Below are 26,971 nucleotides of genomic sequence, written 5' to 3'. Positions count from 1 at the left end.
CTCAGTTGTGGGTTGGTGTGTGCATGCTGAGGAAAGCTGGTGGCTATAAGAAGCCAGCTTGATTCGGGGGGGGGGGGCATGTGCACACACACACACACACACACACACACTCGCTGCCAGGCCGCCTGCAGGGGGAAGTCTGCACTGTGATCCTTCAGCACATGGTCCCTAAGGAAACAAAAAGTGCGGAGAGGACTCCAGCCTGTGGTGGGTGCGCCTTTCTGTTCTTGGCTGGCCCAGTCTCTCTTGGGTTGCAGAAGACCCTGCTGCTGCTTCTTGGCTGTCCAGATATGGGTGTGAATAAGTGGAGTAACGCTGGTTCCTTTTCTTCTGGTACTCAAACTCGTCCAGCGTCCACACGGCTCCTTTCACATTCTCCACACGCACAAAGCACTTGTGCAAGCTCAGGTTGTGTCGAATGGCATTCTGTTGGTTGAGAAAAGATGGGTAGGGTGCCCTGGCCATTAGACCCGCCTTCTCCTTTACCCCGACTTAACTCTTGTCCCTCTGCCAAAGTCTCCCTCCCTCAGGTGCCCCTCAACCCTCTTAGCAGGATCTTCAGCCCCTTAACCCTGCTCTATGGCGTTCTAGAACTAATATTTTATAAAGTACTTGCTATAGAAATGAATAGAAATGTATTCATCTGCAATAAACACTGTGATCCCAGGAATATACAGTAAAATAAACAAGCCATCTTATACTGCCTCAGTTTGCCCCAAATGCTAAGCTATGTATGCTGTGGCTTAGTGGGTGCTTCCCAAACTTTTTCCTCCCATAGAGGGCTTGAGCTTTGCTTAGGGTCTTAATTATTTATTTTCTGTTTTAACAATGGTAAGGCATTGTGTTTTTATTGCTTCTTTTATTAAGAACATTTTTATATGGTATTTATTGTAGTGGTGCAGCAATAAAACTGCTAGCACATTTGCAAAGCTAAGCAAGGTCCAGTATTGTTTGAATTGAATAATTGAATGGGGGACCACATTTTAAGATTGCAGCAGGTTGGCGTATATGGCCCTTGGGGTCCCTTCCAACTCTAAAATTTTATGATTGTATGATTCTATGTATTGCAATTTAAATTCTATGGAATTCAAATTCAAACAGTCTAAGAAATAAGAGAACCAATGGAATACAATTAAAAATCATTATGACTATTTGATGGATAGGGGAGCCATTTCCTGTCTTTAACAGCAAATCTGCAGACATGTCGTGGGCTACTTGAATGAAACTCAGTCCATGGGCCACACTTTGGGAACCCCTGGCTTAGTGTCAACATGCAAGTGTGCTGATGCACAGTAAGAAGACTGTAGCCACTTTTGTCCTCCTGCACTGCCAAGCCTTAGTTTGACATAACATTCTGTGTGACTTCAGTCTTGTGGCTTGTCTTGTGCCAAACCAACCATGAGCAGTAAGCCAAGAACAAACCTTGTTTAAAGCACATGATTTGTTTGAAGAGAGACAAACAATGAGCCTGGGTTTGCGTATAATGCTAAGTTAAACTAAGGCTTGGCTCCAGGTAGTGTTGCAGGAGCAAGAGAGGAGTGAAGAGGCTGCCATTTTATTACTGTGTACCAGCAAGCTTGCTCATTAACACAAAAGCCATCGCTTGGCTTAGCATTATGTGCAAACCAGGCTACTGAGTCATAGTTCCAGCTAACCAAGATCAGTCTACTTGAAGATTTTCTACTGAGGGTACTTAGGACTAAGCCATCAGCCTTCCCCATGGTTTCTTGGGCAATAGAGAATCAAATACCTTTATTATCTCTTGAGAGTTACAGGGTGGGGTGTGCTTCTGAGGCAAGGTTCTAAAACTCACCTCTCTCAGTCTGTTCATTATTATTATAATACTTATAAAGTGCTGTCCCACATTTTTCACCATTCATTTCTGTCCATTCATTTGTGTTTCCAATTCTGCAAAGTGTACACATCAAAGTCCTTTTGATTTTTAAAAATTAATTTTTAAACTTGGGGGTTCCGATCTCACTTGCTCAGTAGTTGAGATTTCAATCTAAAAAGAGGGACATTTCATCCTGCTCTGTCCATATCCCCCCGCCTGTTATCTGCCTCTTCTGCTCTTTCAGATGAGGCTGCCCCTTGACTCTCAGTTTAAGAATGGGATCCCCTTACCTTCCAGGTGGTTACATTGTGCCTGAAGTAGCCAAAGTTGTTAAACCAGCGATAAATCTCACTCAGGCTGAGCTGCTTCTTAGGAGATTGTAAGATGGCCTGCAAGTAATAGGCAGGTATGGTTAACAGCCTGGTTTTGAGGCAAAGGTATCTCAGCGTCTTCTTGAAAAGCAACAAAAGGGCCTTCTGTGCTCCCAGTATTGTTGTGCTAAATTGGATGCATGTGGAAGGTGATGGGAGGGAGGGAGGTTCAGTGTGCCTGGCACAGGGCTCACCTATGTACCCACAACTATGCCCTATGGTGGCTGTAAAAGGCCTCAGTAAATAACACCTCAAGAATCCACAATGCAGAAAGGACTGTTTGTTCTTCCTGCTCAGTTCCTGGCTGCACTGTCTTCTGAACAAAGGAGAGGTGAAAAGAGCACCCCTCACTCTCTGAGCAAGTATGATGGTGACTGATGCAGATGCCCACACCCTTTTCTGCTCTTTGAGATGTGGCAGCCACTTTGGGTTATGCCAGGTGTGCATTGCAGCCATGTGATGCATGCTCAGAATTCTAAAGATGCTCACTAGCCCAAGAAAGATGGCAACCCCTGCTTTTTGAGAGCCCATGCGAGCATTGTACAGTAAGTTATGGAGCCTGAATCAAAGGGTAGGCTGAAATGTTTTGTTTTCTCTGACAGCTGCCATGCACATCGCTGGAAGTGGGCCCCAGTGGGTACTAGGCTCAACTCAACACTTGTATGTTGTTGGAGAGCTGTGGCCAAGCATTCTATGTGTGACATATGCCTGTCATTGTACCTCTTAAAGTACTGATGCCTAAAATAGCTGCTTGAGTTGCTAACAGCTAGGTCTAGCCCTGCACAATCCCCCACTTGCCACTAATTACACTTCCATGTGAAGTATGTGATCAGATGAATGGGCTTTTTAAAAACCCAAACCGAAAGACCCTTTAGATGCCCTTCAGTCCTCACTGGCTTAGTGATCCAGGTAGAACTTTTTCTGTCAATGCAGATAGAGGTGACCTGAAGTCCTCCAGGGGTTGATGGACTCCAACTCTCACCAACCTCAGACAGCATAGCCAGTAGGCAGGAATGATGGGAATTAAGCTTGTGACTCATGTCAGGCTTGTGCCCACCAAGACCCATAGGTTCTTTTCACATGGGATGATCTGGAGGGCCAGATTCCCCATCCCATTCTTTAGGGGTGTGTTGCAACCACACAGTGAACTTTTCAGAAAGTTGTTGGCTACAGGAAACAGACACAAGTGGAAGGCAACTGAGTACAGAGAAGGAAGAGGTTTGTGGGGAAAGGATAGTGCTGCTGAAGCCAGGAAGTAGAGAAGGGAGGCAAGAGCATATAGGGGCAACAAGAATGGTGCCTAGTGCAAGGACATTCAATCAGGAAAACAACATTCATATTTTGGGGTTTTGATCTGGTAAAAAGCTGCATAGCATTTAAAAAATATAGTTGTATCCTATATGTATGGGATTTCGTATTTACCTTTTGCTAAATAACTTACCCAACGAATAAGGGCAGCGTACGTGAAAGGTGGGCGGTTGAGAGTGTGACGGTAATATTCTATGCTGGGGCTTCTCTCTGTAGACAGAAATGAGGCTGGAGGTGTTAGTAGGAGCAATTCTTTGCTGGAGATTTCTGGTTCCAAATCATCTTCTGCTTGAGAGCCCAGTCAGCCAAGACACTCTTTCCTAAATGGCAGACTTCAAACCTGTGTGAGATCCCTTAACTCTACAGCAGTCAAGACTGACTGTGGCGACTTGTGGGAAAGGGCACTCTGCTCATGCTCAGGGACATTTCTTTGTATCAAGCCTTCAGATGCAGCATCTAAATGGCAGGAGGCTCAGATTTTAGGATGCTTACTCACTTCTAACTGTCAAACTGAGGCAGCATGACAACAAGCCAGCCTCAAATCAGCTTCAAAATGGAATGGGTGCCATATTACCCCTTTGTTGCTCTTGTCCTCTTGTTCAAGGAGGACCGTAGAACACAGATGATTCCATTCTGACTGTCCAGGACATCCATGAATCGAGCTTAGCATTGTCAAGGTCTCTATATGATGTTACCAGGGACTGATAATATGGGCATGCCCTTTAATAGGAATACACATTACTAGTCCACAGAGCGCTCCAAGAACCCCAAGCAGAGGTGAGATGGTATGCTAACTGACTCACCTGAATGGCTAAGAGTAAAACATGGTGTGAAATTCAGTGCATGGACTCTGATGTTTCCACTGTGTGTGGCTAGAATTACTCCTGAACTGTTCCCATTTCCTTTCTCAGAAACTGGCATTGTTTTCAATCACTGCAACCCTGTTGTGGCTCCGACAACCCTCCCCACACCCTAAACAGACAACAGAATTTTATATTTCATGCCCACTCCTGAAATCTAATGGCTGGAATGTGCCATCCATTTCTAGAGCTTAGTGAAGGGGATGGAACCTGGCCTCCATTCTCCACCAACACTTCTCACCTGAACAGAGGTGGGCTCCATGGCTGTTAGAGTGGCATTCCAAACCCTCAAACTCATTCCTTGGCCCTTCAGACTGGCATGAAATGATTGGCACTGGTGCATCTGGATGCTGCGAAAGGAAGGCAGGTGCCAACTCTGCGCGCATTACTAACAGTTTCTGCTTCTCTTGTGCCAGCTAGATCATGGGGGAAGGTGGAGAAGAAAGCACAATCAGTTTCTAGATGCACCACGCATGTCTCCTCCTGCTTAGTCATAGCCTAGGTTATCAATCGGATGTAAGTTCCGCTGAACAAGGGACAGAGTGCAAAGGGTCTGGAAAATCTTTTCATTGTTTTTTAAAGAGCAAGTTTTGCCTTTGTTGTTGTTTCAGAAAGCAGCAGTGGCCATGCCTGCTGAAAACTCTCTGATTCAGCAAACTGAGCTTTTGCTTCCTCAGAAGACTTCATTGTTCTCTCCCCAACCTGCGGTTGTCTACTATTCACTTGCCATTTCTTTTTTTAAAAAAGAATCTTGCTTTCCTCTTGCTCCTTTTTCACCTAAATGCAATCTCCACACACCAGCTCTGGAAAAACTCATGGCTTTGGGAAAATAATGCTAACTAGTGGGACCCACAACAAAATAGTGGGATGCTGCTGTTCAGGTTCCCAGCCATTCCATTCTATTCCACTCCCCTCCCTCTTCACCCCACCATACCTACTGAGCATGTGCTCAGCCCAAACTGGGTCATTTGAGAGGTTCCCCCACAAGATGTTAAGATTTACTGTACGTACTTCCCAAATCTTGCTCCCTCTTGTGTGTGAGTGTTGCCATTTTGGCTACATAAGATGCTATACTTGGAGGACCATACGCCTAGCAAGCTCTCTGTTCTGCAGGCTTCCTTCACAGTGACTGTGTCAGTGTCCACCCCCCTCCCTCATCCCACCACCTGCCAACTTTGTCCATACCTGCAGAGCTAATTTGTTCACCAATTCTTCTTGCACCAGCCACTCTCTGCGCATTCTGCACATGACTCTGCAAGAGAAAACAAGTCCGAGACATTCAGCCACTAGGTTCAGCTGTCTTGATTTCTCCCAGGGACAATGCCGAGGAGCTGCTTGCAATCTCAGGCCCATCCTACAAAAATCCTGGTTTTGTGTTTTGTTGTGTTGGGGTAACAGGAAAGCATATCAGAAGGAAGCAGACCTCTCAAACATAACTGTCCTTTATTGCTATGTAACAAGAATGCAAAATGAAACTAACTGGAGCTTTGCAGAATGCAAACTACAGGAGTTCAACAGGTCCAAAAAGTACTACATCGAAGCATAACGCCCCTTGGCCTACCCAAGACCCCTCTCCCCTTAGCAAACAAAATATTTTAACCAAGCTAGAGGTGCCTGTTTGCAGTGTGGTCTCTGTATTTTGCTGACGGGACTCTGATTTGGCAGCTGCTGTGGGCAGAGGGGGTTCTCTTACTTCCATCACTTAGTGGCTCTAGTAACGCCACAGGAGGTGTGGCAGGGGCATCCACTTTTGCCCACGACCCTGAGATTAGGAGTCTCATGCTCTACCAACTGAGCTATCCTGTTTTATTTCAGCGTATTATAAAAATATATTTTGTAATGGGTATGATTTTTTGTATACATTTGAATAATATATTTAATAAAGCAAACTGCAATGGGAGGTATAGACCTGTTTACCTTCTTAAAAAATTAAGGCATCTAGTAGGGGTGCTTTTGGTACCAGAAACTTGTGGTTTCGAAAGAGGTATTCAGGGCAGTCGGACAGCTCACCTTTCCTCATGGCTGTGAAAGCAAGGGGTGTTGTCCATAGGTGTTCCTTTCGCAGGGGACCTCTCTCTGGGATGGAGTGCAGGGGGGGCTGGGAACTGAACCCAGTCCCATTTCTCAGTGTTGTTCCCTGAAACAAAGGGAGACAAGAATAGGTAGGGAAGCTGCTATATTCCCACTCACAAATGCCATCCTTTCCCCTGCCTCTACTTACTGTGGGGTGGGGCAGGGCCTGAACTTGCTGAATGGGCTCCCTGGGGTAGTAACAACCCAGAAGGGGGCAGGACGACAAGGGGCAGTTCACTGCCATCTGTGTGAGTGACCTGAGGAAAACAAGAGAGTCAAATGAAATCCAGGAATCTCAGTTGTGAATCCTCCTGGAGTCTTTAAGATAGGGATAACCCAAGACTTCCATGAATCTTAGTGCTCATCCACATTTCTGCTTGTCCTAGGTTGGAATAGTTTTTCCACTTGTCCTGTGATTTCTAGGCACAGATCCAAGCAGTTTTGCATTTGTCCAGCAGCTTTCTTCTAGAAAACATGCTCTTTACCACAGAATCTTTCTGCAGGGCCTGCAAGGCAGAGCTGTTCTACTGGGCCTTTGGTCTGGGCCCTGTCTGACCCCCTTCTTTCTTTCTATGGGACCCCGTGTGTAAGTGGCCTCCTTGGTTCTTTCTATTGGCCCATATGGGACCAGCACGGGTGGCCGGGCCTGGTGAACATTTAATTCCTTACACCTACAGTTATGATTTGTGGGTTCCCACTTAATTTTATTTTGATTTTAAATGTGATTTTGAATTGTATTTTAAATCTAATTGCTTGATTTTGTGTTTTTAATGTATTATATATTTGGTGTTTGCCGCCCTGAGCCCAGTCTCGGCCGGGGTATAAATAAAATTTATTATTATTATTAGAATTAAAACAAACAGCAAAAGCAACGCGAAGCCTCCGGAGCACAACGGGAGTTCCCGCTGCACTCTGGAGGCTTCGGGTTCCTTTCGCTGAAACCAGGAGAGTCTTCCTGGCTTCATTGAAAGGAACCTGAAGCCTAGAGAGTGAGAAGCCTCCGGAGTGTGGTGGGAGTGCTCCCTCTGTGCTTCGGAGGCTTCGTGTCGCTATCGCTGAAGCCACGGAGCCTGCATTTGCTCCATAAGACGCACACACATTTCCCCTTAATTTTTGGAGGTGAAAAAGTGTGTCTTATAGAGTGAAAAATACAGTAAATATGTGTGAACAGTGATTTTTTTCTGGGGAGACGCAGGGGTATGCATACCTCTAAACATTTTGTGAATCTGTTTGGTCTCATTGAGGGGCAATATTTCAATATGAGTAGAAAAATGACAGTACCCCTAAACACTTTGTTAGAAAAAAAGCAGTGTGTGTGAATATACCAGATTTCTTAAAGGCACTTGTTTCTGCTGTGCCTCCTCTTTCCAAGGAAGTACAAACCCTGGTTAAGTGCCAAACCCCTGGAATCTCTTGCTGCTGCTTGGCAGAGACTGAAGTGGCCTATAGCAGTATATTTACCAAAATCCCAACAGGTACACCTTGGCAACTGTCTGATCAGGACAACCTCTGGCACTTGCTATGAGTGGGGTTGACTCCCCACCAACTTACTTCTTGCTTGCGTGGTGCAGCACAAGTCAACACTGTTGGCCGCATCTGAGCACCTCTTCTTGGACTGGGCTGTGGTAGAGTACGGGGAGGTGGACTGGAGGATGGCTTGGAGCCAGGCATCAGGAATGAGGAATGCCTGCAATAACATTTCATGAAATTTAAATTTCTCATTAAAGGTATTGTTGAGTTTGTGGAGTTCCTGGACTCCCTTCAAATTCCTGGGTGTCACACACTGGATTTAGCATGTTAAAATACAAGCCAGGAGCCAGCCTGGTAATAGCCCACTAAATATGAGTTAATAGTGGGACAAAGTGGGTGGCGCTGTGCCAGAGGGCAAATGGGAGAGGCCTCTCTCTCCACTCATAATTAGTTAGAAGGACAAAAGCTTTTCAAGTGGAGTTTTAGAGTTGGAAGGAGAGCAGTTGTTTTAATGATTACAGCTGGGGATGATGTGGGTAAGGAGGAAATAGGAGTGCAGTCTTAAACACAGCAAGCTGAGCATTCTTGATTTCTTTTTGCATCCAGCAGCAATGGGAGAAACAGGATCCTCTTGGAGTGTAATGTTTTGAACCCCTGCATCGTAGACAGGGTGGGCAGTGTGAAAAGTCTATATAGGGCTTGCACACCATTGTTCTGGGTCCTCCTGCCTCCTGCGTGTGATAGTGAGCACCCTGTTGCAACAGTTAATAAAGATCAGGCTTACTAGCTGCCCTTTTTCTCAATATTCTCTGGGTGGCCTGTTATTTTCTCCTTCCAATAGGGGACCTACTTAAGGACTCTATACGGGCTCTTGGATACCCCATAAGGGAAAAGGAGCAGTATTTTCTTATAACAAGACCTTAAAATTCTTCTAACATTACTGTATGGTTTTATGGTTTTGTATTGTTGTAAACCACTGTGATATATTTTTATGATACAGTAGCATATAAATATGAATGAAATAAATAAATTACAAACTGTGATTACAGAGAGCTTATAAACAGAATAGTGTAGTACTCAGTGGGTAAAGTTTATTCACACAGAACACAAAGTGCTCTGTATGACAACCAGCTCCCCGTCGCCCTTTGTGTTTCAATATATTCCACCCCTTCTTCCCTAATTTGCTAAAATTATAATAAATATTCCAAATTCTGCTAAATGCAAAGGAACTGCTGGGGGAAAAAATATTATTGTTGTAACTAACAATGCATAAACAGAAAGATCTGCCTAGATCTCTGGGTTATTTGTGGGGTCTACCTGGTGTTTTTACATGAGTAGAATATGTGCTTTTATTTAAAATGCATCTCTGGGTTATTTGTGGGGCATAGGAATTCTTTCTCCCCCACTTTCCCCCCCAAAATATAGTCTGGCCCCCCACAAGGCCCGAGGGACAGTGGACCGCCCCCCCCCCCGCCCGCGCTGAAAAAGTTTGCTGTCTCCTGGCCTAGATCATAACTGAAATCTCGGTGGTGCCTCCCCATTCAAGAGAAATATACAGGGTAACAACTGGGGAGGAGTGGTTGAGACTTGGGACACACACAGGATAAATCCAAGGGAAAGTAATAGGCTATGTTTTTCAACCAGGAATGAGGAAAGGGTCCAAAGAATGGGAGAGATTTTATATGTTCACCAAGGACATAAATATGGTTGTGTTTATTACATAATTGACTTAAGAAGAGTCCATTCTAATATGGAAGGCAACACTTGTGTGAATGTTGTTAAAGCAGGATAGAAAATGGGAGACAGAACTACAGCTCTAGAGACTCCTATAAACGTCATCTCAGATGTAAGTCTCCCTGAGTTCAGTGGGGTTTACTCCTAGGATTGCAGCTATGTTTAGTATTCTGGGCAAGGCAAATTTTAAATTCAAATTGCAGCAAAACCAAAGGAAATGTCCCAGCATATTTAAACATCATTTGTAGAAGCAGTTTGGCAGGTAAACATATTTGCCAAGAGTTGAGTCTCTTCTGAGTTCAATAGGACTTACTTCTCAGACATAGATTTCAAATAGTAGCTTTTGTTCTCAGGACAGATAAGATTGCCCACATATGCTTTTGCACAGGTGCATGGGTATAGCTTGCTACCCAGCCTGGTGCAATAAGTGATATTATGTCTTATGGTTGCCTTTTAGCTAAGACTGATGGAAGACATGAGCCTTTAAATCCGTTAAACCAAGAGCCAATGCAGGAACCTAGTTTTGCCATCTCTCTCCATTATATCTGCAGCGTGGCACACCTGGATTTTTGCAGGTGAGGGAAGGGGGACAACAGTACTGCAAAGGGAATGGTCATGAGGAATTGCAGCTGTCTTGTCTCCTGCTGCATCAGGAGGTTTATATGATAATATAGTGTCTGTGGCGCAAGAGGACAACTTTTGCCCATATGCTATATGACTTAGTCCCTGGTTCATACAGCAGCCCGCAGCCAATGTCCAGAGTCTGCTGTGCCACAATAGAGAAAGGAGACACCAGTCGTCTCTTAGAGCAAGGGACGACAGACTTCAGGCAGGCTTTTTTATGAGAGTACCAAACAGCCAGTGCAAAAAGCACACACTTAAAAATTCTGAGCCAAGGAGATTATTTTCAGTGTATAAAATTATGCATGGAATGGAGAAGTTTTTCTCCCTCTCTCATAACACTAGAATTCATCCAAAGTTGAATGTTGGAGGATTCAGGACAGATGAAAGAGGTCCATCTTCCATAGTCTGGAACTCATTCCCACAGTGATGGCCACCAACTAGATGACTTTAAAAGAGGATTAGACAAATTCAGGGAGGGTAAGGCTATCAGTGGCTACTAGCCATGGTTTTGCTTCACCTCTACTCTTGGAGGCATCATCATCATCATTCTCAATACTGGTTGCTGTAAACTGCAAGAAGGGAAAGTGCTGTTGAACTCAGGTTCAGCTTGCAGGTTTCCCATAGGCCTCCCATTGGTCACTGTAAGACTTGGATGGAGCACTAGGTGAGCCATTGGCCTGATTCCTCAGGGTTCTTCGCTTCCACATGGAAATCCACTCCTGATTACTCCACTGAGAGTCAGAGATGTGTGTCGAACTACAGAGTCACCCAGAAATTTACCTGTAGATCTCAATCTATTTTATGCCCATGCCATCTAACCCCCCAAATAAGTAACAGACAGTGAGCATGGCAGGGAAATGAAAAGATCAGTGCTGCAGATTGTCAGTGCTGCAAGAACTACTCAGGAAACACATAGTAAGTAAAATAGGCATATGCACATGCTTTTAAACACCCCTGCACATGCACCTGAGAAGACTTCTCCAGCTAGGTGTATTGCCAGGGAAACAGCCAGTAGATGGTGCTCCTGTTTTTCAATTTAGCTTCTATTTCCATATATAGTCACTGAGATAAGGAACGCAGCTACAGGCATGGGAAAGAAAGGAGTGGCTTTGCTCTGAGCCAGCTCATACTTTGACTTCAAAGGATGGGAAAGGGATTCCAACATGAACACCTGCCGCAGAAACACTGGGAAGCTGCTCCAGGACACTATATAAGGCCCCAACTCCATCAATTCAATGAGCTCTTGATATGAACCATTCCAGAGGGTGAAGACAAGGCTCTTGAGCCTAAGTTAGAACTGCCTGCCTGCCTGAAGCCCCAGAGATTTCCAAGGGCTGGGGAAGATGTGAAGCTGAAACTATTTTGTGACTATATCTGTTATTATTTCTCTCACCAAAAATCTTTGCTTATTGCCTATATTTTATATTAGTTATTATTGGCTTTATAGTTTTTGTTAGTTATTACTTTATTCTATATTGTTAATCTGCCTCTCTGCTAATGTCCTTTAATTATCTTTGTTTTGTATATTAGCACCTGTTTCTGTTTCTATGGTTATTATTATAATTGTTAATAAAGGTGGCTTCTGCTGCCTAAGTGTACGTATGTTGCCCTCCATTTGCTGAGATCCAAAGAACCTGCTGCTTGGTGGTTACTACGGCCGGGTGGCCACTAGGGAGCAGCACACTAGATTTCCCAGATTCCCACACGCACACACAGTTGCTTAAATGTCTTTATGTATGCATATTGTGCTTCTATATCTTCCACATTTGGTGCATTGGCAACAAACAGTGCTGACTAAAGGGAGTAGTGGGCATAAGAAACTGTTCTGTATCACTAGCTGACATAACATCTTCCCACTGGGCCATAGTTTGCTTGCAAAAGGACTAACACCTTTGTTCTGCCAAAAGGCAACAGAAGCCTGGGAGACGTCAAGCAGTAGCGTAGTTAGCCAGGGGTAGGTGGGTGGGCTTAGAGTGGCAGGGGGGTCTGTAGGGTGGCATGGTGGCTGCTGTGCATCTGGGGGTGGGATTCCAGGCAGCAGGGGAGCTTGAGGGCAGCGTGATGGTAGCCGGGTATATTGGGCGCTGGCTGAAATTGGCTGCCCTAAGAAAAGCTCAACAACTTTGGTCCACCCCAAGCACTGGCGGGGGATGCTATGAATTGATATTTTATGTAAAATGAAATGATTTGAGGGGAAAGGAGCACCTGTCAAGTAAACAAACACCTAAGTATAATAGAATAGGTTTCTGAAGATGCTGAGGAAAAGTGCATCCTTTTGAAAAGGTGTTTTGTCCAATGCTGGTCTTACAGAAGGGAGACCCACTGAAATCAATAGACATAACTAATGTTAGTCCATTTAGCTCAGTGGGTTTTCTCTGAAGAGATGATTATGGGAAATGTTTAATGCCTTTCTTGGCCATAACATGGGGCTCCATTTTTTAAAGAAAACAAAACATATAAAACATCAAAACACAACAATACTATAGAGCACAATTCAAAAAATCATTGGCAGTTAAAATTTTCCAACACAGAATATGAAATTAAATGCCTGCCAGCAGCACTTTAAATTTTTGCCAGCACAGTTAATTACTTTAGCTATATATTTTAGTATATATTTTTATTTATTTAATCAAATGGATATAATTCAATAACATATAAGCAATAAGGAAATAAAGGAGGAATGCAATTTAGTTAAAATTAAACATGCATACACACACAAATATACAAATCTGGGTAATTGCATCACAATCCCTTGGAAAAATAACATTGATATTGGAAGGTAGTATCATGCTCTTTTAAAATATTTGTTTTACTTGTAAGTATCAGAGTGTTGTCCTTGGGGTCTTAATGATATTCTCACTTGAAGCTGAAGAGTTACTAAGAAATCCGTTTCACTGGAGGCGTTTGAACATTGTTGCCACTGTTTAAATGACAGAATTGTCTGCCATATAGCTGAAAACAAATCTTTTTTTGATTGTCCTCTACTGTACCTTAATTTTGGAGTTGATTTTTCAGCAACAGCTATGGACAAGATTTGACTGTACCATAAATTTAACCCTATTAGACTAAGGGCATTTTAAGTTTGAGACTGGTTTAGCAGACATGGCTTGCCTCTCCAAGAATCCTAGGAGCTACAGGTCTGTGGAAGTGCTGTGAAGTCGTAGTGTGAGATCTCTGTATCCCTTCATGGGGCTACTGGAGTCGCTTGGGTTGCACGCATGGCGGACAGAAGGGTACAAAACCAGCCTACTACATTTAGGCACTGTAGAGATGAACTGGATGAGGAATTTGGATGAGGCATTGGTTAGTCCAGCTCCAATCCGGAAGTGCTATTGACAGGCGGCATTTACATATCATGCTTCCTAAGGACTACACAATAAAAATAGTATTATAGGACTCAGGGATTGGTTTGGATGATGCCCATGGCCCCCCAACCAAGCCAGTGGTTTTGTAGCTACAAAATGAAGGCCTGTTCAAGAAATAACTGAACTGGTCTACCCAGTTTCTTTGTTAGGTTAATGGTGTAGCTGACTCAGGTAAGCACTCCTAACTGCACAACTAAAAGGGTTGCCAGGCTACCAGAGAGACAACTAGGTTCATGATGTTCTCCAGGAGGGGAGTAGGCATTTTCCTCACCCTGTCACCTGACCAGCCACAACATCATCTTGTACGAAGGAGAACAATAGCCAGGGCCAATGTATGAGAGAGTTTGGATGAAGCTGTAGGATCTCTGGAAATGGAAACCTAATAGGAAAACAAGATCTGTTGGAGTGTCAATGCCTCGAGCCTTCCACCCTGTGCTCAGATTGTAGATACAGTATGTGTAGTTTCTGTTGAGCTTCATTCAAAGAAAACCGAACCTCAGGTGGGCACTGGAACCCCTAAAGTCTTTCACTGCTGCTCAGAGATTGCGGCGCACACAACACTAGTATATCCATGAGTTATCAGTGGAATATATTATTATTATTATTATTATTATTATTATTATTATTATTTACTACAACATTTATAGTGCTCATCAACAGAGTCCTCTAGCTGGTATGCCGGTGTAAAAAGCGCCCCCCCAATCAAGATTCCCCCCCCCCCCGCTTCAGCCTTCCTCTAACCGCTAGACGCCACACCCTTCCCTCAACCTGTTTTGATGTCATCTTACTTGTTATCAGTAAGCTTTGCCTATGTTCATTTCCTAGAAAGGGGGAGAAAATGCCACCCCACAATGGGTTTCAAATTGCTGACACCTGTTCCCAGCGTATGTGCGTCATATGGTATTGGTGCCGAATGCTGAGTTCTTTCCTATACGTCAAACTGAGCATCTAACCGCTTCCGTGAGGTTAAAAATTCCCTTCACATGGTAGCTTTAGTGGACTGAGGGTTGGAAATACAATGGCCCACTAAAAAAAATATCCAGCTCGAGCATACAATGTGCACTCAGGCCCAACTAACACAGAGTTAAAGCATTTGAACCTTCTTTAACCATCTGTTTTAAGAATTCTTAAGTTACAGAATAGTAAAAGGGTAGGTCTTCCTCACTTTCCAAAAACATAGGTCCCATCTGCCATATTATGCCACTTTAAACAGTCATGGCTTCCCCCCAAAATCCTGGGAATGAGCTTGTTAAGGATGCTAAGCATTGTTAGGAGACCCCTAGTACCCTCGCAGAACTACAATTCCCAGAATAGCAATCAAGCCCTCTTGTCAGGGAATCATAGGTACGTGAGGGAAATAGGCACACATTAATGGCTATGACTATAATCAACGAATGCCAGTTATTCCATGTCCATTGAGATTTTATTCCAATGTAAGTTGTTTCTGAGTCTCAAACATGCCTCCTTGTGTCTCCTTATGGATGCATTTTTGTTTATGTGGGATATCAGCAAGGAGATAAGCACAGTAAACCAACTGGCTTCTAATGTGTGATGGTTAATTCAGTTATCGAAACTGCAAACCAAATTTATCTAAATTATCAGCCATTCTGAACTTCTATATTAGTGGCAAGAAATTACATTTAATGAAGGCCAAAAACAGATGCTGAAGTATAACAGGGACCTTCAAAAAAATGCTAGTTCACCCCCCCCCCATGTCAGCCAGGCACCTGTCATGCCCTTCCCCAGTGGGCTATTCCACCCCACGCCAGATTTCCATTTGGGTTTTCCAAATTAGTCAACAATCAGTGTGCGCTGAGTATGCTCAGTTCTTATTGTGTTGTCTTTGGGGGGTGGTTGTCTCCCTTGTTTGTTCTTTATTTTTGCAGTTATATCCCACTGCTCAAGGTGGCACACATACTTCTCTCCATTTTACCCAGACAACCATGTTGGGTAGGTTAGGCTGAGAGTCAGTGACTGGCCCAAAGTCATCCAATGGGCTTCCTGGCACAGTGGGAATCTGAACCCTGGTCTCACAGGTCATAGTCTATCTCTAATCAACACTCCAAACCAGCTCTTTTTTTAAAAAAGGTTGTTATAGTTCTATAAACCTTGGTTTCCCACCAAACCTGCTGAGTGCAGATACCTTCCTATATTTCCTCATTGGCCCCATTTCGGTTACAGTCATGTTGGCAGTCACCATCTGAATTTACTATTATTATATCATATGGGATGGTTGATCTAGAAGACTCCTAAAGAGTTTGCTGTGAGATGCTATGCAGTCACCCTCAATTCAGAGACAGAAGATATAATGGGAGAGATGTAGGATCTCTCTCTATATGCGATGGAAACAGTATCCACCCCACCCCCCTGGCACGCAATAACCCCTCTAGTCTACAATTAAAACCATCCAATTGTTCTCTTGACTTTTGCTGGGAATTCTTGTCTGGAAGAGATGGGCCATGATCTATTAATTGCCCATTGCTGCCTCATACGTATTATTTTCCTTCTTGAGGTCAGAACTTAACCAATGTTATATATAAAACTGTGTATATTATACACTGTATAACAAAACTTCACTGAAAGCTTATATTTTCGGCAAAGTCATTTCAGTAGGAGATTTGTGGAGGAGAAACAGCAATGGGAAGGGAGTGCTTCACCCTCTGCCCCCACACCTGTCACTTTTCTGTTGGAACTCACCACCCACCCATCCACATCCACAAGCAAGGAAGCACCTGGAACTCTTTTAAGGTAAGTGTTTGGTGGAAATGAATTGTGGGGAAAAGTAGAGGGTTGGGCAAGAATTAAGCACAATCTTCTCCACTCCAACAGAGTTTGCTCTAATAGAAGTGGCCATTCATTTTTATTGGACATTGTTGCATGTACCGTATAGTGTAGTTCTACCCTCATGCCTCTTGGTATGAGAGTAGAACTGAGGTATTCAGGATCCTTGCCCCCTCTGCTTGAATGCTCTAGCTATCCCATATGGACTTTCCAGCTGGAGGTGGGGACAATACAAGTACATGTACAAGTACATGTCTAAATAGACCTTGAACTGGTCCAACAGCCTTCCTGGTTAAGACTAATAGAAGCTATAATCCAAAATATCTGAAGGGTGTCAAGTAGGGGAGCAATGCTCTAGGGCAATTTGTGATATATAATAAATATGATGCATATAATACGTGGATCAATTAAACTACTGAGTGCAATATGTTACTGCAAAGAACCAAGAGAAATTACTGAGATATTCCAAGATTTTCAGCAGGAACTGTTACATCACATCTCAAATTGTAGCTAATTTATATTAAATCACCCAGAGCTGCAATATCAGAAAGTGAATTCCCTCCTTTTTTTCTTGCCTTCTCTTCCTTCATGTCTAAATCCAATAGTAAATTAAAAATGTATATATCATCCTACCTTTGATCTGCCTTTCAAGTTGCAATGAGGCAAGACAATTAAAAGTCTCAACAAATTGAAAAAGGTGACGGAGAGACTAAAATCAAATTAATAATACCATTTTAGGAAACCATAATTAATATTCCATATGGGATGTTGTATGTCACAACATTTTGTCAAGCATTTTAACTCAAATTTAGTGGAGGAATAAATACATTTAGAAATACCTAAAGGTAGAGAGATACCCTTTAGACCAGGGGTTAGCAACCTTTTTCACCCGTGGACCAGTCCACCATCCCTCAGACCATGTGGGGGCCGGACTATATTTTTTTAGGGGGGAAATGAACGAATTCCTATGCCCCACAAATAACCCAGAGATGCATTTTAAATAAAAGCACACATTCTACTCATATAAAAAACCAGGCAGGCCCCACAAATAACCTAGAGATGCATTTTAAATAAAAGGAGACATTCTGCTCATGTAAAAACACGCTGATTCCCGGATCGTCCGTGGGCTAAACTGAGAAGGTGATTGGGCCGCATCCGGCCCACGGGGCTTAGTTTGCCTACCCCCGCTTTAGACTCCTAAAAAGGTTGTATAACTCAATAAATGATTAAGCCAAAGTAAAATGCCCCAATCAAGCAAATGTGAATTGGCTTTAGTAAGCTCTATGTTTGAGTTTTCACCATGCAAAATATTTCCAAGTGGCTTCAGTAGAGAGGGATGTTCTATGCACACCTCCTTTTGTACATATGGAAATGCCCATCACTGCTATCTGTGGAGAAGCTTGTTTAAAAGTACACAATAACAGTCTTGCTAGTTGATTTCATTTATCATTATTGTTTTCAGCGCTGAGCAATTGAATGCCTCTATAAAGCTTTTTCTTTTGTTTGTCCCCAGCATGATACATGCTGGATGATACGGTCATCATCAACATGGCTTGTAGCCACTGATAACCTTATCATCCATGAATTTGTCTAATCCCCCTTTAAAGTAATCCAAGTTGGGGACCATCACCACACATTGTAGTAGGAAATTCTCTAACTTAACTATGTGTGATGTGAAGAAGTACTTCCTTTTGTCTATTGTTTCTCCTGCTATTCACCATGAACTCCTAGCTCCAAAATACCATATTCGTTAGTATTTCAAAACTAACAAAGCTGAGTGAGTTACATTTCTCCCACCCCAATAGACATTGCAAGCCTATGCACCAGTGTTAGCAGGTACACAAGATAAATGAGAACATAAACAGGTTCATTTGGATGGGGTGCCACTGAAAAAAAAAAAGGTGTGTAAATTCTATACCCTGGAGAAGCGAAGTTACTATTCTCAAGTCCAGTGGTTTATATTAAAAGTAACTTGAGCCAAGTGATGCACCTCAATAGAAAACAATGTCATCACTTCAAGTTCTGTGACAGGTGAACTTCAGGTCTAACAAAATATAGTCCGTTCAGCCACTCCGTTGCTAGAAGGACAAATAACAGAATCTGGCCTTGCTCATTTTCAAGCCAGAGAGTGACTGCTGCAAATCAGAGGTCGGACTCTATCTCACCGGCTTATAGTCTAATAATTCTAGACTGACCCAAATTGAACTATAATCAACGATTTTATTCATCCCATTTTATGGTATCTCCCCCTTCCTAATGCAAAGAATGGTTTTATCAAATCCTTCAAGCTCAAATATTCTGAAAAGCAAATCAACTTACCGCCTGGGGCTTTTCCGATCAGATGAGGTCAGCAGATGGATAAATTGTGAAGAATCCTCAAAAACAAACCAGTATTTATATCACGAGGAAGCCACAGGCAGGCCTTGTCACAGCCCAATTTCTCTATGTACTCTGCTTATCACCAAGGGTTGAGGTACTTTTTCTCCTCTGACTATATGGAAATTATGAAAAATTCGATCTTTTTGTCTGTGTCAACCTACCCTTTTGCTCAAGAACAACATTTTTTTCTTTCCTCATTTGAGAAATCAAATACAACAGAACTGTCTCTGACTTTAGCTTAACCACACAGACACAGAAATGTAGGTATATGGGTTATGCGAGTTTGTGTGTCACACAAAATTATACAAATACACAGGAGAAATCACACTAGACCATTTAGAGGAAATATAACTATAAAAAGGACAATTGATTGTGTAACATTTCTAATAACACTGACCCACAGAACTTTTACGAATGAGTTCCACATTTCTCACTGCCAGAACATCCTTCAACCACCATCATGCACTGGTGAAGCTTCTCCTCTGTGCTTATTTACCCTGATTTGAAATCCAAGGGAGCATTTGCTTTCAATTCAGTATATGGTAGAATATTTTTAATCATGTATTACTTATAATGTGGTATCAACGCTTCAAAATTCACCTCAGCTGCCTGCCTCTTGACCTGCCAAACTGTGAACTGCATGATACTTTAGTGTGCACATGTGTGCATGAGCAGGTTTGTGCACTAGTGAAGTGATGCAACCCCCCCCCCACCTCCTCACTCCCAGGAATGGTATTCAACTAAGTTTTACTCAGAGAAGAGCCACTGAAATTAATGGACCTAACTTAGGCATGTTCATTAATTTTAATGACTCTAAGTAAAACATACTTAAATACTATCCCAGATATTTAATTTCTAGAGACTTGGGGAAAGTGGCTGAAACCTGATATTTTAATTATTTTGGCAGCACACATAATTTGTTAAAAAGTATTCACTGATAAGCAAAATAGGAATAGTGATTTACTATATTTTCTGGAAGCATCTGTCTCTGGTAAATAGGACAAAGTTCCATGAGTGGTACAGTTAAGCAATTTTAGATTCAGGACTTAATGGTTTTATGAGTGAGGACTCTAACTGGTATTTCAACTTGTGCATAGCCAGCACCTTAGGTTTGAAAGCCACCCTGAACCTCATGACCCTGAGGGGCGGGGGCAGGGCACTGCAACTCCTGTTCTGACAGCACCACTGACAACAGCATCAAACCACCAAGGCAGGGGAAAATAAAATCCAATTACTAATGTACTTATTTAAATAGTTTGTCTGCAAGGTGACCATATACATGGTACTTAACCAAAGAAGAAGGAAGGTATCCCTATCAAAAGGAGAAAGATTCCAATTTAGAAATAATTGATATACGGTAATTTAATTCTTAATCAGAAATATAATATACCCCACTGTAGCTGTCCAGGTGCTAATTGCTGATAGGCCTCGACTTCCCTTTCCATAGTTATTTATCTTAAAATTGCTCCTTGACCAGACAGCTCTTTTGATAGAGGACCTCTTCAAACAGGACTGTTGTCTTTTAAGGAAGACACGTAGCCACCCTACTCCTTTCTCCCCTTATGCTGGATTGTCTTGAACATTAAATCCATCAAAAGTCCCTTCACATGCAATCCCAAAATATCTCAGGCATTGTTGATTGCAGAGCCAGCTCTACAAAGGCAAAGTGAGGTGGTTGCCTCTGGCATATAATTCTGGGTGTGTCAAGAAAGGTCAGCAGATGGTTGTTTTGTAATGTATTATTCTTTTATATTTACTCCCAAGGAGAGGTTGTTGTGGGATGTTCTGTTTTGGGTGCCAAATAATTTGACCAGTTGTGGGTACTAATATGCACCTTGACTTTGGGGAGAGAGGCACCATGTGCTGCTCTGCCTCAGGCAGCAAAATGTCTTGAGCCTGCCCTAGTTGACAGATTTGGCAACTACAGAGTAAAACAGGATGGTCCAACACCTCCCACATGCAGCCCTCAAGGCCTTTTTAGGTGGCCCTTACTAAGTACCAACGAAGTGTCGCTAGCGGCAACTGCCATTCTCTTCCATTTTATCTCTATGTTCCTACTCCAAATCTAAGTGAAAAGGATAACACTGGCTATGTGGCAGTGGTGCCATGGAGGAAACCCTGTTTCTCAATTGGTTTGTGCCAGGGTGGCAACCAACGGCCACCATATGGGCAAAGGAAAACTGCTTGTCTAAGGAAAGTATTGGCCAGTCTGAGCCCCAGGGGCTAACTCCCAGCAAGAGCACAAAGACTCAAATTCACACTTGTGAGGGAAGCTTTGGCACTTTTCTTTGTTTTCCCCCTCTCACCGGTGTCAGGCACCATGGCAATGCTGGCAGTGATAGAGCTGAGTCCTGCATATGTTTGGCGCGCAGCACAAAACTGCCACCTGTTGACAGCCACAGTATGAAGGGGGGGGCCGGGAGTAAAGGACATTTGCCTTGGTGACTATCATCAGCCCTGCAGGAAATTCATCAAGGAGAAAGAACTACAATTCCCAGTGTGCCTTGTAGCTAAGTTAAGGTGTTAAGGTGCCTTTGGAATATTTTAGGATTGGTCCTTGGAGGAGGAACGCAGTGCTGCCTTTGCAGACTTGTATGTGTACTCTCTCTATTTTTTCATTATTTGTTTGTTATTTATTAATTGCATTTATACCCCACCTTTCCTCCAAGGAGCTCAAGCTAGTGTACATCCTTGTTTAATTCCCCACAACCTTGTTAGGCCGAAACTAGAAGCCTTCTAAATTAGTAGTAGTAGTAGTAGTAGTATTCTGTCTTTTTATCCTGACAGGGACTCAATGTCTATGTTGACAGTGGCATAGCTGGGGTTGCTGGTGCCCGGGGGAGGGCAAGTTTGTACACTGCCCCCCCCCCAGTGGACTGGGCAGCCCGTGTGGAGGTTGAACGGAACAGTTGCCTAACACAAAAAATTATTTGCAGCCTCAGAAAGGGTTAATTAAAAAGCTTAACACACTTATTAACAACACTAGCCCAATATACTTTATGCATTGGCCAGTCTTTTAAAGACCCCACAAAACTTAGAATCATAGAATTGTGGAATTGGAAGAGACCCATAGGGTCATCTAGTCCACCCCCTGCTATGCTGGAATTCTCAACATGCAGTCCCCCATCCACTTTGAAACCATACCAGACCCTGCTTAGCTTTACAAATGTGCTGGCAATTTTATTTCACTATACTGAGAGCCAGAGTGGTATAGTGGCTAGAGCATGGGTAGGCAAACTAAGGCCCGGGGCCGGATCCAGCCCAATCGCCTTCTAAATCCAGCCCATGGATGGTCAGGGAATCAGCGTGTTTTTACATGAGTAGAAAGTGTGCTTTTATTTAAAATGCATCTCTGGGTTATTTGTGGGGCATAGGAATTCGTTCATTTTTCTTTTCAAAATTTAGTCTGCCCCCCCCCCCAAGGTCTGAGGGACAATAGACCGGCTTCCTGCTGAAAAAGTTTGCTGGCCCCTGGGCTAGAGTTTTGGACACTCCCCCCCCCCCGGCCATGAAGCTCACTGGGTGACCTTGTACCACTCACCATCTCTCAGCCTAACCTACTTCACAGGCTTGTTGTGAGGATAAAATGGGGAGAACCATGTGCACCACCTTGAACCTATTTGGAGAAAACGTGGCATAAAAATGTAATCAATAATAATAATATTAAAATTACTAGGAAGTCCCAATTCACACGGGAACCTACACACACTGCTGGAAGGAAGGTTATGGTTTCTGAAATGCTATACAGTGGTACCTCGGTTACATACACTTCAGGTTACAGACTCCACTAACCCAGAAATAGTACCTCGGGTTAAGAGGTACTCCTTTGCTTCAGGATGAGAACAGAAATCGTGCTCCGGCGGCGCGGCAGCAGCAGCAGGAGGCCCCATTAGCTAAAGTGGTGCTTCAGGTTAAGAACAGTTTCAGGTTAAGAACGGACCTCCGGAACGAATTAAGTACTTAACCCGAGGTACCACTGTATTGGGATTTGAAGCCAGTCACATGTTCCAAAGTCAGGACAATCCCAAAGAGCTCCACTCGAAAGCTCCAGTTCTGGAAAGTTATACAAAGCATGTGTTACTGTTTGTTTCCTTTAATTTCCTGTAAGAATCCCAATTTACCAATGAGGAGATAGTAGCTTTCAGCTCCTGATGAAAGATCTGGGATAATCTGTGTGGTGTGTCTATGGGGTTTTTTTGGGGGGGGGGAGAAATCTCTAAAAACTTGCACAACAAAATATAGCACAAAAAGAAATAGCCCTCAGCCACTACCCTTCAAATCAGGTTTAGCTACAATCATGACTCCCCCCCCCCCCAAAAAAAACCACCTCGGTTCGTTTTCGGGCTTACTCCCAGGTAAACAGGGAAGAGATTGCAGCCCCGCTTGTTTTAAAATAAAGGGATTGCAGCCCGGCGGCGCATCTTCACTTCCAGGGGGGAAACTCCGCGGCCCTCGGCTTGGGGGGCGCAGGGGGGGCCGAGCGAGGGAGAACCCCGAAGGCAGGCGAAGCTTCCCTCCCCGTCTCGCGGGGCCTGAAGCTCAGGCTCTCCCAAAACGCCGCCAACAGCCTCACGGCGGGCAGAAATGCCACAGAGGAAGAGCTCCCCCGTTGCCCCTCTCATTCCGCCCTGCCGAGCCGGAGGCGAGCGGCGAAGAGCCTCGACCAGTTTCCCGCGCTTTGGTGGTCATAGAGTAGAGTCCTCCAAGGCATGTAGAGCGGCCCTGGCGTGACCATGGATGCCAAAACCACACCAACCCGAAGCGTCGCTTTCTTCAAGGAACGAGGGGGAATTAAACTGCCCCCTCTCGCAAAAGGGAAAAAACACTGGTTCTCCTTCCACTGAAACTACACCCCCCAGCAGGCATTGCGGGAGCCTCTTCATCCCCGCCCTCGAGCATCCAGCTAACGGGAGGGCGAGTGGCATGGCGGGGGGGGGCGGGAGGCCGAAAGGAGCGGCGGGCGCTCCCCTCCTTCCCTCTTGGGCAGCCCCGGGCGGGCGCAGGGCGTCCCGGCAGCGGCTTCGAGGCCCGTCCGTGGGCAGCTGCCTCCTCGCGGCTCCAGGAGGGCCTGAAACAGTCAAAAACTGGACTCTGGACTCATCCAGGTCTAGAGCAGGGGTCAGCAAACTTTTCCAGTAGGGGCCCGGTCCACTGTCCCTCGGACCTTGTGCGGGGCCGGACTATATTTTTTTGTGGGGGGGGGATGAACGAATTCCTGTGCCCCACAAATAACCCAGAGATGCATTTTAAATAAAAGCACACATTCTACTCATGTAAAAATATGCTGATTCCTGGGCCATCCGCAGGCCGCATCCGGCCCCCGGGCCTTAGTTTGCCTACCCATGGTCTAGAGTGTAGCTCACGCTCCATAGATAAATATTTTTGTTCTGAAATTTAGTAGTGCTACTTTGCATTCCTCACCAGGTGTGGTAATGAATTTGCCCAACTGTTACTTTGGGTGAGTTGACTATGTGGCAGCAGAGCCATTTGCCTCCTAGTGGAGTTAAGATGGTTGAATGGACAAGTTACTGTAGTTAGAGACATGTCCAAACACAAACAGTATTTGATTCTTCAAAAGAAGCTGGTTTTTGGCTGTTGCTGGAAGACAGAAAACTCATCTGAAACACACCTGGTACTCAAAATCTGAGAAATAATGGTTGCTGCTCAAAAGTCCCCTTCCATAGTTGCTTCCAATTTCAAGGGCCAAACTAGATGTGATGTGCAATGCTTCATTACAAACTCTTGTATATACAGTATACCTCCAGAGCACATTTGAAGCACATTTCCTCCCTCAAAGAATTCTGGGCCTTGTAGTTTGCTAAGGGTTGCTGGGAATTGTAACTGAGGGGTGAACTACAGTACCCTGGATTCTTTGAGGGAAATACTGTAATGTACTTAGAATGTGTTTTAAATGTACGTATATGTGTGCAGTTTATGTCTGTATGTGTGTGTTTTTAAAATGCATGGCACACATGCCATGGGGAGGGTATATGAGGAGATTAGGTTTAAACCTTTCCCCCCTTCAGTGTTGCTAATGAAAATGCACCCCCAATGTCCTACTAGGGAACAACATTTACAATTGGGGTTGTCCCCACAAGCTAATAGCCTAGGGGGATTATTCTGGAGACCACAACAGGAAAGGAAAGGGTGTACTGAGCTGATGAAAATCTGGGTCCCATGCCTGTTATTTAAAACAAAAACATATGTGGTTTGTAAGTGTACATTTAGTGCCCAGTGCAATTTGACCCTTCATTTTAAAGAAGAAAGAGCTATAACCTCCCCTAATTAGCAGTTGCTAGCTAAGGTACACTAACGGAATTGCCATATTTTGAAGTGGCCTCTGATTTTAGGCTTTTAAAACCAGTTTGGTATTCAGATTTTAGCAGAACATCTATATGCTGTGAAGCAGTTCACCTATAATTAAGCTGTTAGGACCTCAAGAACAGGCCACACTGTTCTTTCCTGCCCCCTCCCCTAGGTGACAACCCTATACACAAAGTAGGCCATGAGGTAACTCAAGAGAAGCAATGTGTATTTGTCAGCCATCTCTTAGTTCTTACTGGAGAGGATGATCTGTGTTACACAATAGCTTTCAGAAAGGATGTGGGGTTTGTGCACTAAGTTTAGATGAGCTGCTTTCATGTGGGTGAGGCCACATCCACACCGTATAACAGTCACAGCTTCCCTCAAATAATCCCAGGAAATGTAGTATAGGGGAACTAAGAGTTGTTAGGAGACACTTAACAAACTACACCTTTCAATATTCTTTGCCGGAAGTCATTTACTCTTAAAGTGGAATAAGAGTGCTCAGATGTGTAGCGGGGGGGGGGGGGGGGAGCAGCGGCCATCGCCCTGCCCCCGAGCACACATTCAGAAGGGTGCAACTGGGCCACAGTGGGTCCGAAGGTGCTACGAGACTGGGAGGGAGGTGGCTCCCTTTTCTGGCCTGGTAATGCATGGTGTGTCCAGTGCACATGTCTCCTGGGTGGCCAGATGAGCTGTGAGTGGGCAGCCAGCCAGGACCCCCTACTGGGGCAGAGCCCCCTCTCACTGCCCACACCATCAGTGCCTTGGGGTGGTGTGCCACATGCTTCTCGCACCATGGCTGCCACTGCCATGCACGCCCAGTCACTGCTGCACCGGGCAGCCCCCTCAGTTCCCTCCTTCCCTGGGGCCACTGCAGAGCCATCAGCCAAGCTGCAGACACAGTGGAGTGCTACTGGAGCGCTCGGCACAGATACAGAGGCATCAGTGTGAGCCTTGGGGAGTGGCATGCCAGCTCCTGGGCCCGACCAGTGGAGCTTCCTGGGGGCGCGCTACAGGTGAGCTGCAGCACCCCACCCCTTTTGCACCTTGCCCTGGGCACTGGCAACTGATGCTACACCACTGAGAGTGCTACAAATGTATGATGCAGCTGCTACCCAATATTTTGCATCATTATTCCAATGTGCACAGCCCTTTCTTTTTCTATCTGGACAGATAGTTTCTACGGTGCAGAAACTAGATCCACTAGTACATGTAATGTGAAATGGCCATGCTTTAGCATTAGTGCATATGCTCCATTTATCCTTGTTTCTTGGGAATGACCCCTGTTTCCTGGTAGCTGTCTCTGGCTGCTTTTTAGGCAGATGTTGGGAATGCCTTTTCAAAACATTAGTGTACAGTCACATGCACTATTCCAGCCCCTCTAACATTTTTCCAGGGAAAATAGGGACACCCTATTCCATCCCCTCCAACAGTAATCTAATGAAAATAGGGATGTCCTATTCAATCCCCTCCAAGATTTATCCAGCGAACGGAAACCAGGACATTCCGGGATCAAATCAGAAACTGGGACAGCTCCTGTAATTCCAGGAGTGTCCCTGGAAAATCGAGACACCTGGAGGGTCTGATGTTGACCACACAAAATATATGTAACTAGAAGGGAGAAAGCTGAACTCAGTGCAGACTACAGTCCTATGACAGCAGAAAGGAAACAAAGCCATATAATAACTGTATGACAAAAACTGTATGCCAGTATTGCAGATAGAAAAACATACTGGGCATTATCCAACTAAACAGTTCTGCTAGCGAAAGGAGTTTTAGCTGCGCAATGGAACTTCCCCACCTTCTTCCCCCTGCATGGGGTGTGCAAAGCAAGTAGAGGGAGGGGGATTTCCACGGTGTGACTAA

General features: G+C 44.3%; 1 protein-coding gene across 5 annotated transcripts; it reads right to left on the bottom strand.

Annotated features, from left to right (window-relative positions):
- Nucleotides 1-5: 5 nt before the first annotated feature.
- FOXP3 (forkhead box P3) lies at nucleotides 6-23,438 on the bottom strand. 5 transcript variants are annotated; one of them, XM_080987338.1, is made up of 11 exons: nucleotides 23,127-23,437; nucleotides 22,341-22,415; nucleotides 18,740-18,911; nucleotides 7,998-8,133; nucleotides 6,595-6,703; nucleotides 6,384-6,510; nucleotides 5,559-5,625; nucleotides 4,615-4,789; nucleotides 3,647-3,723; nucleotides 2,125-2,223; nucleotides 6-426 (listed from the first exon to the last, which is right to left on the bottom strand). In XM_080987338.1, the coding sequence occupies exons 4-11, from the start codon at nucleotides 8,115-8,117 to the stop codon at nucleotides 169-171; spliced, it is 1,032 nt and encodes a 343-aa protein (XP_080843464.1). In that variant the 5' UTR covers nucleotides 8,118-8,133; nucleotides 18,740-18,911; nucleotides 22,341-22,415; nucleotides 23,127-23,437; the 3' UTR covers nucleotides 6-168. The 5 variants fall into 5 exon arrangements, with proteins under 5 accessions (XP_080843464.1, XP_080843465.1, XP_080843466.1 ...); XM_080987339.1 differs by lacking the exon at nucleotides 18,740-18,911 and having other exon boundaries at nucleotides 23,127-23,438; XM_080987340.1 differs by lacking the exons at nucleotides 18,740-18,911; nucleotides 22,341-22,415 and having other exon boundaries at nucleotides 23,127-23,438.
- Nucleotides 23,439-26,971: the final 3,533 nt, after the last annotated feature.

This window comes from Podarcis pityusensis, assembly GCF_964106645.2.
Source record: "Podarcis pityusensis genome assembly, chromosome: 17".
NCBI lineage: Eukaryota > Metazoa > Chordata > Lepidosauria > Squamata > Lacertidae > Podarcis > Podarcis pityusensis.
The sequence above is the reverse complement of the archived record's forward strand: the minus strand, read 5'-3'. Positions and strand labels throughout refer to the sequence as shown.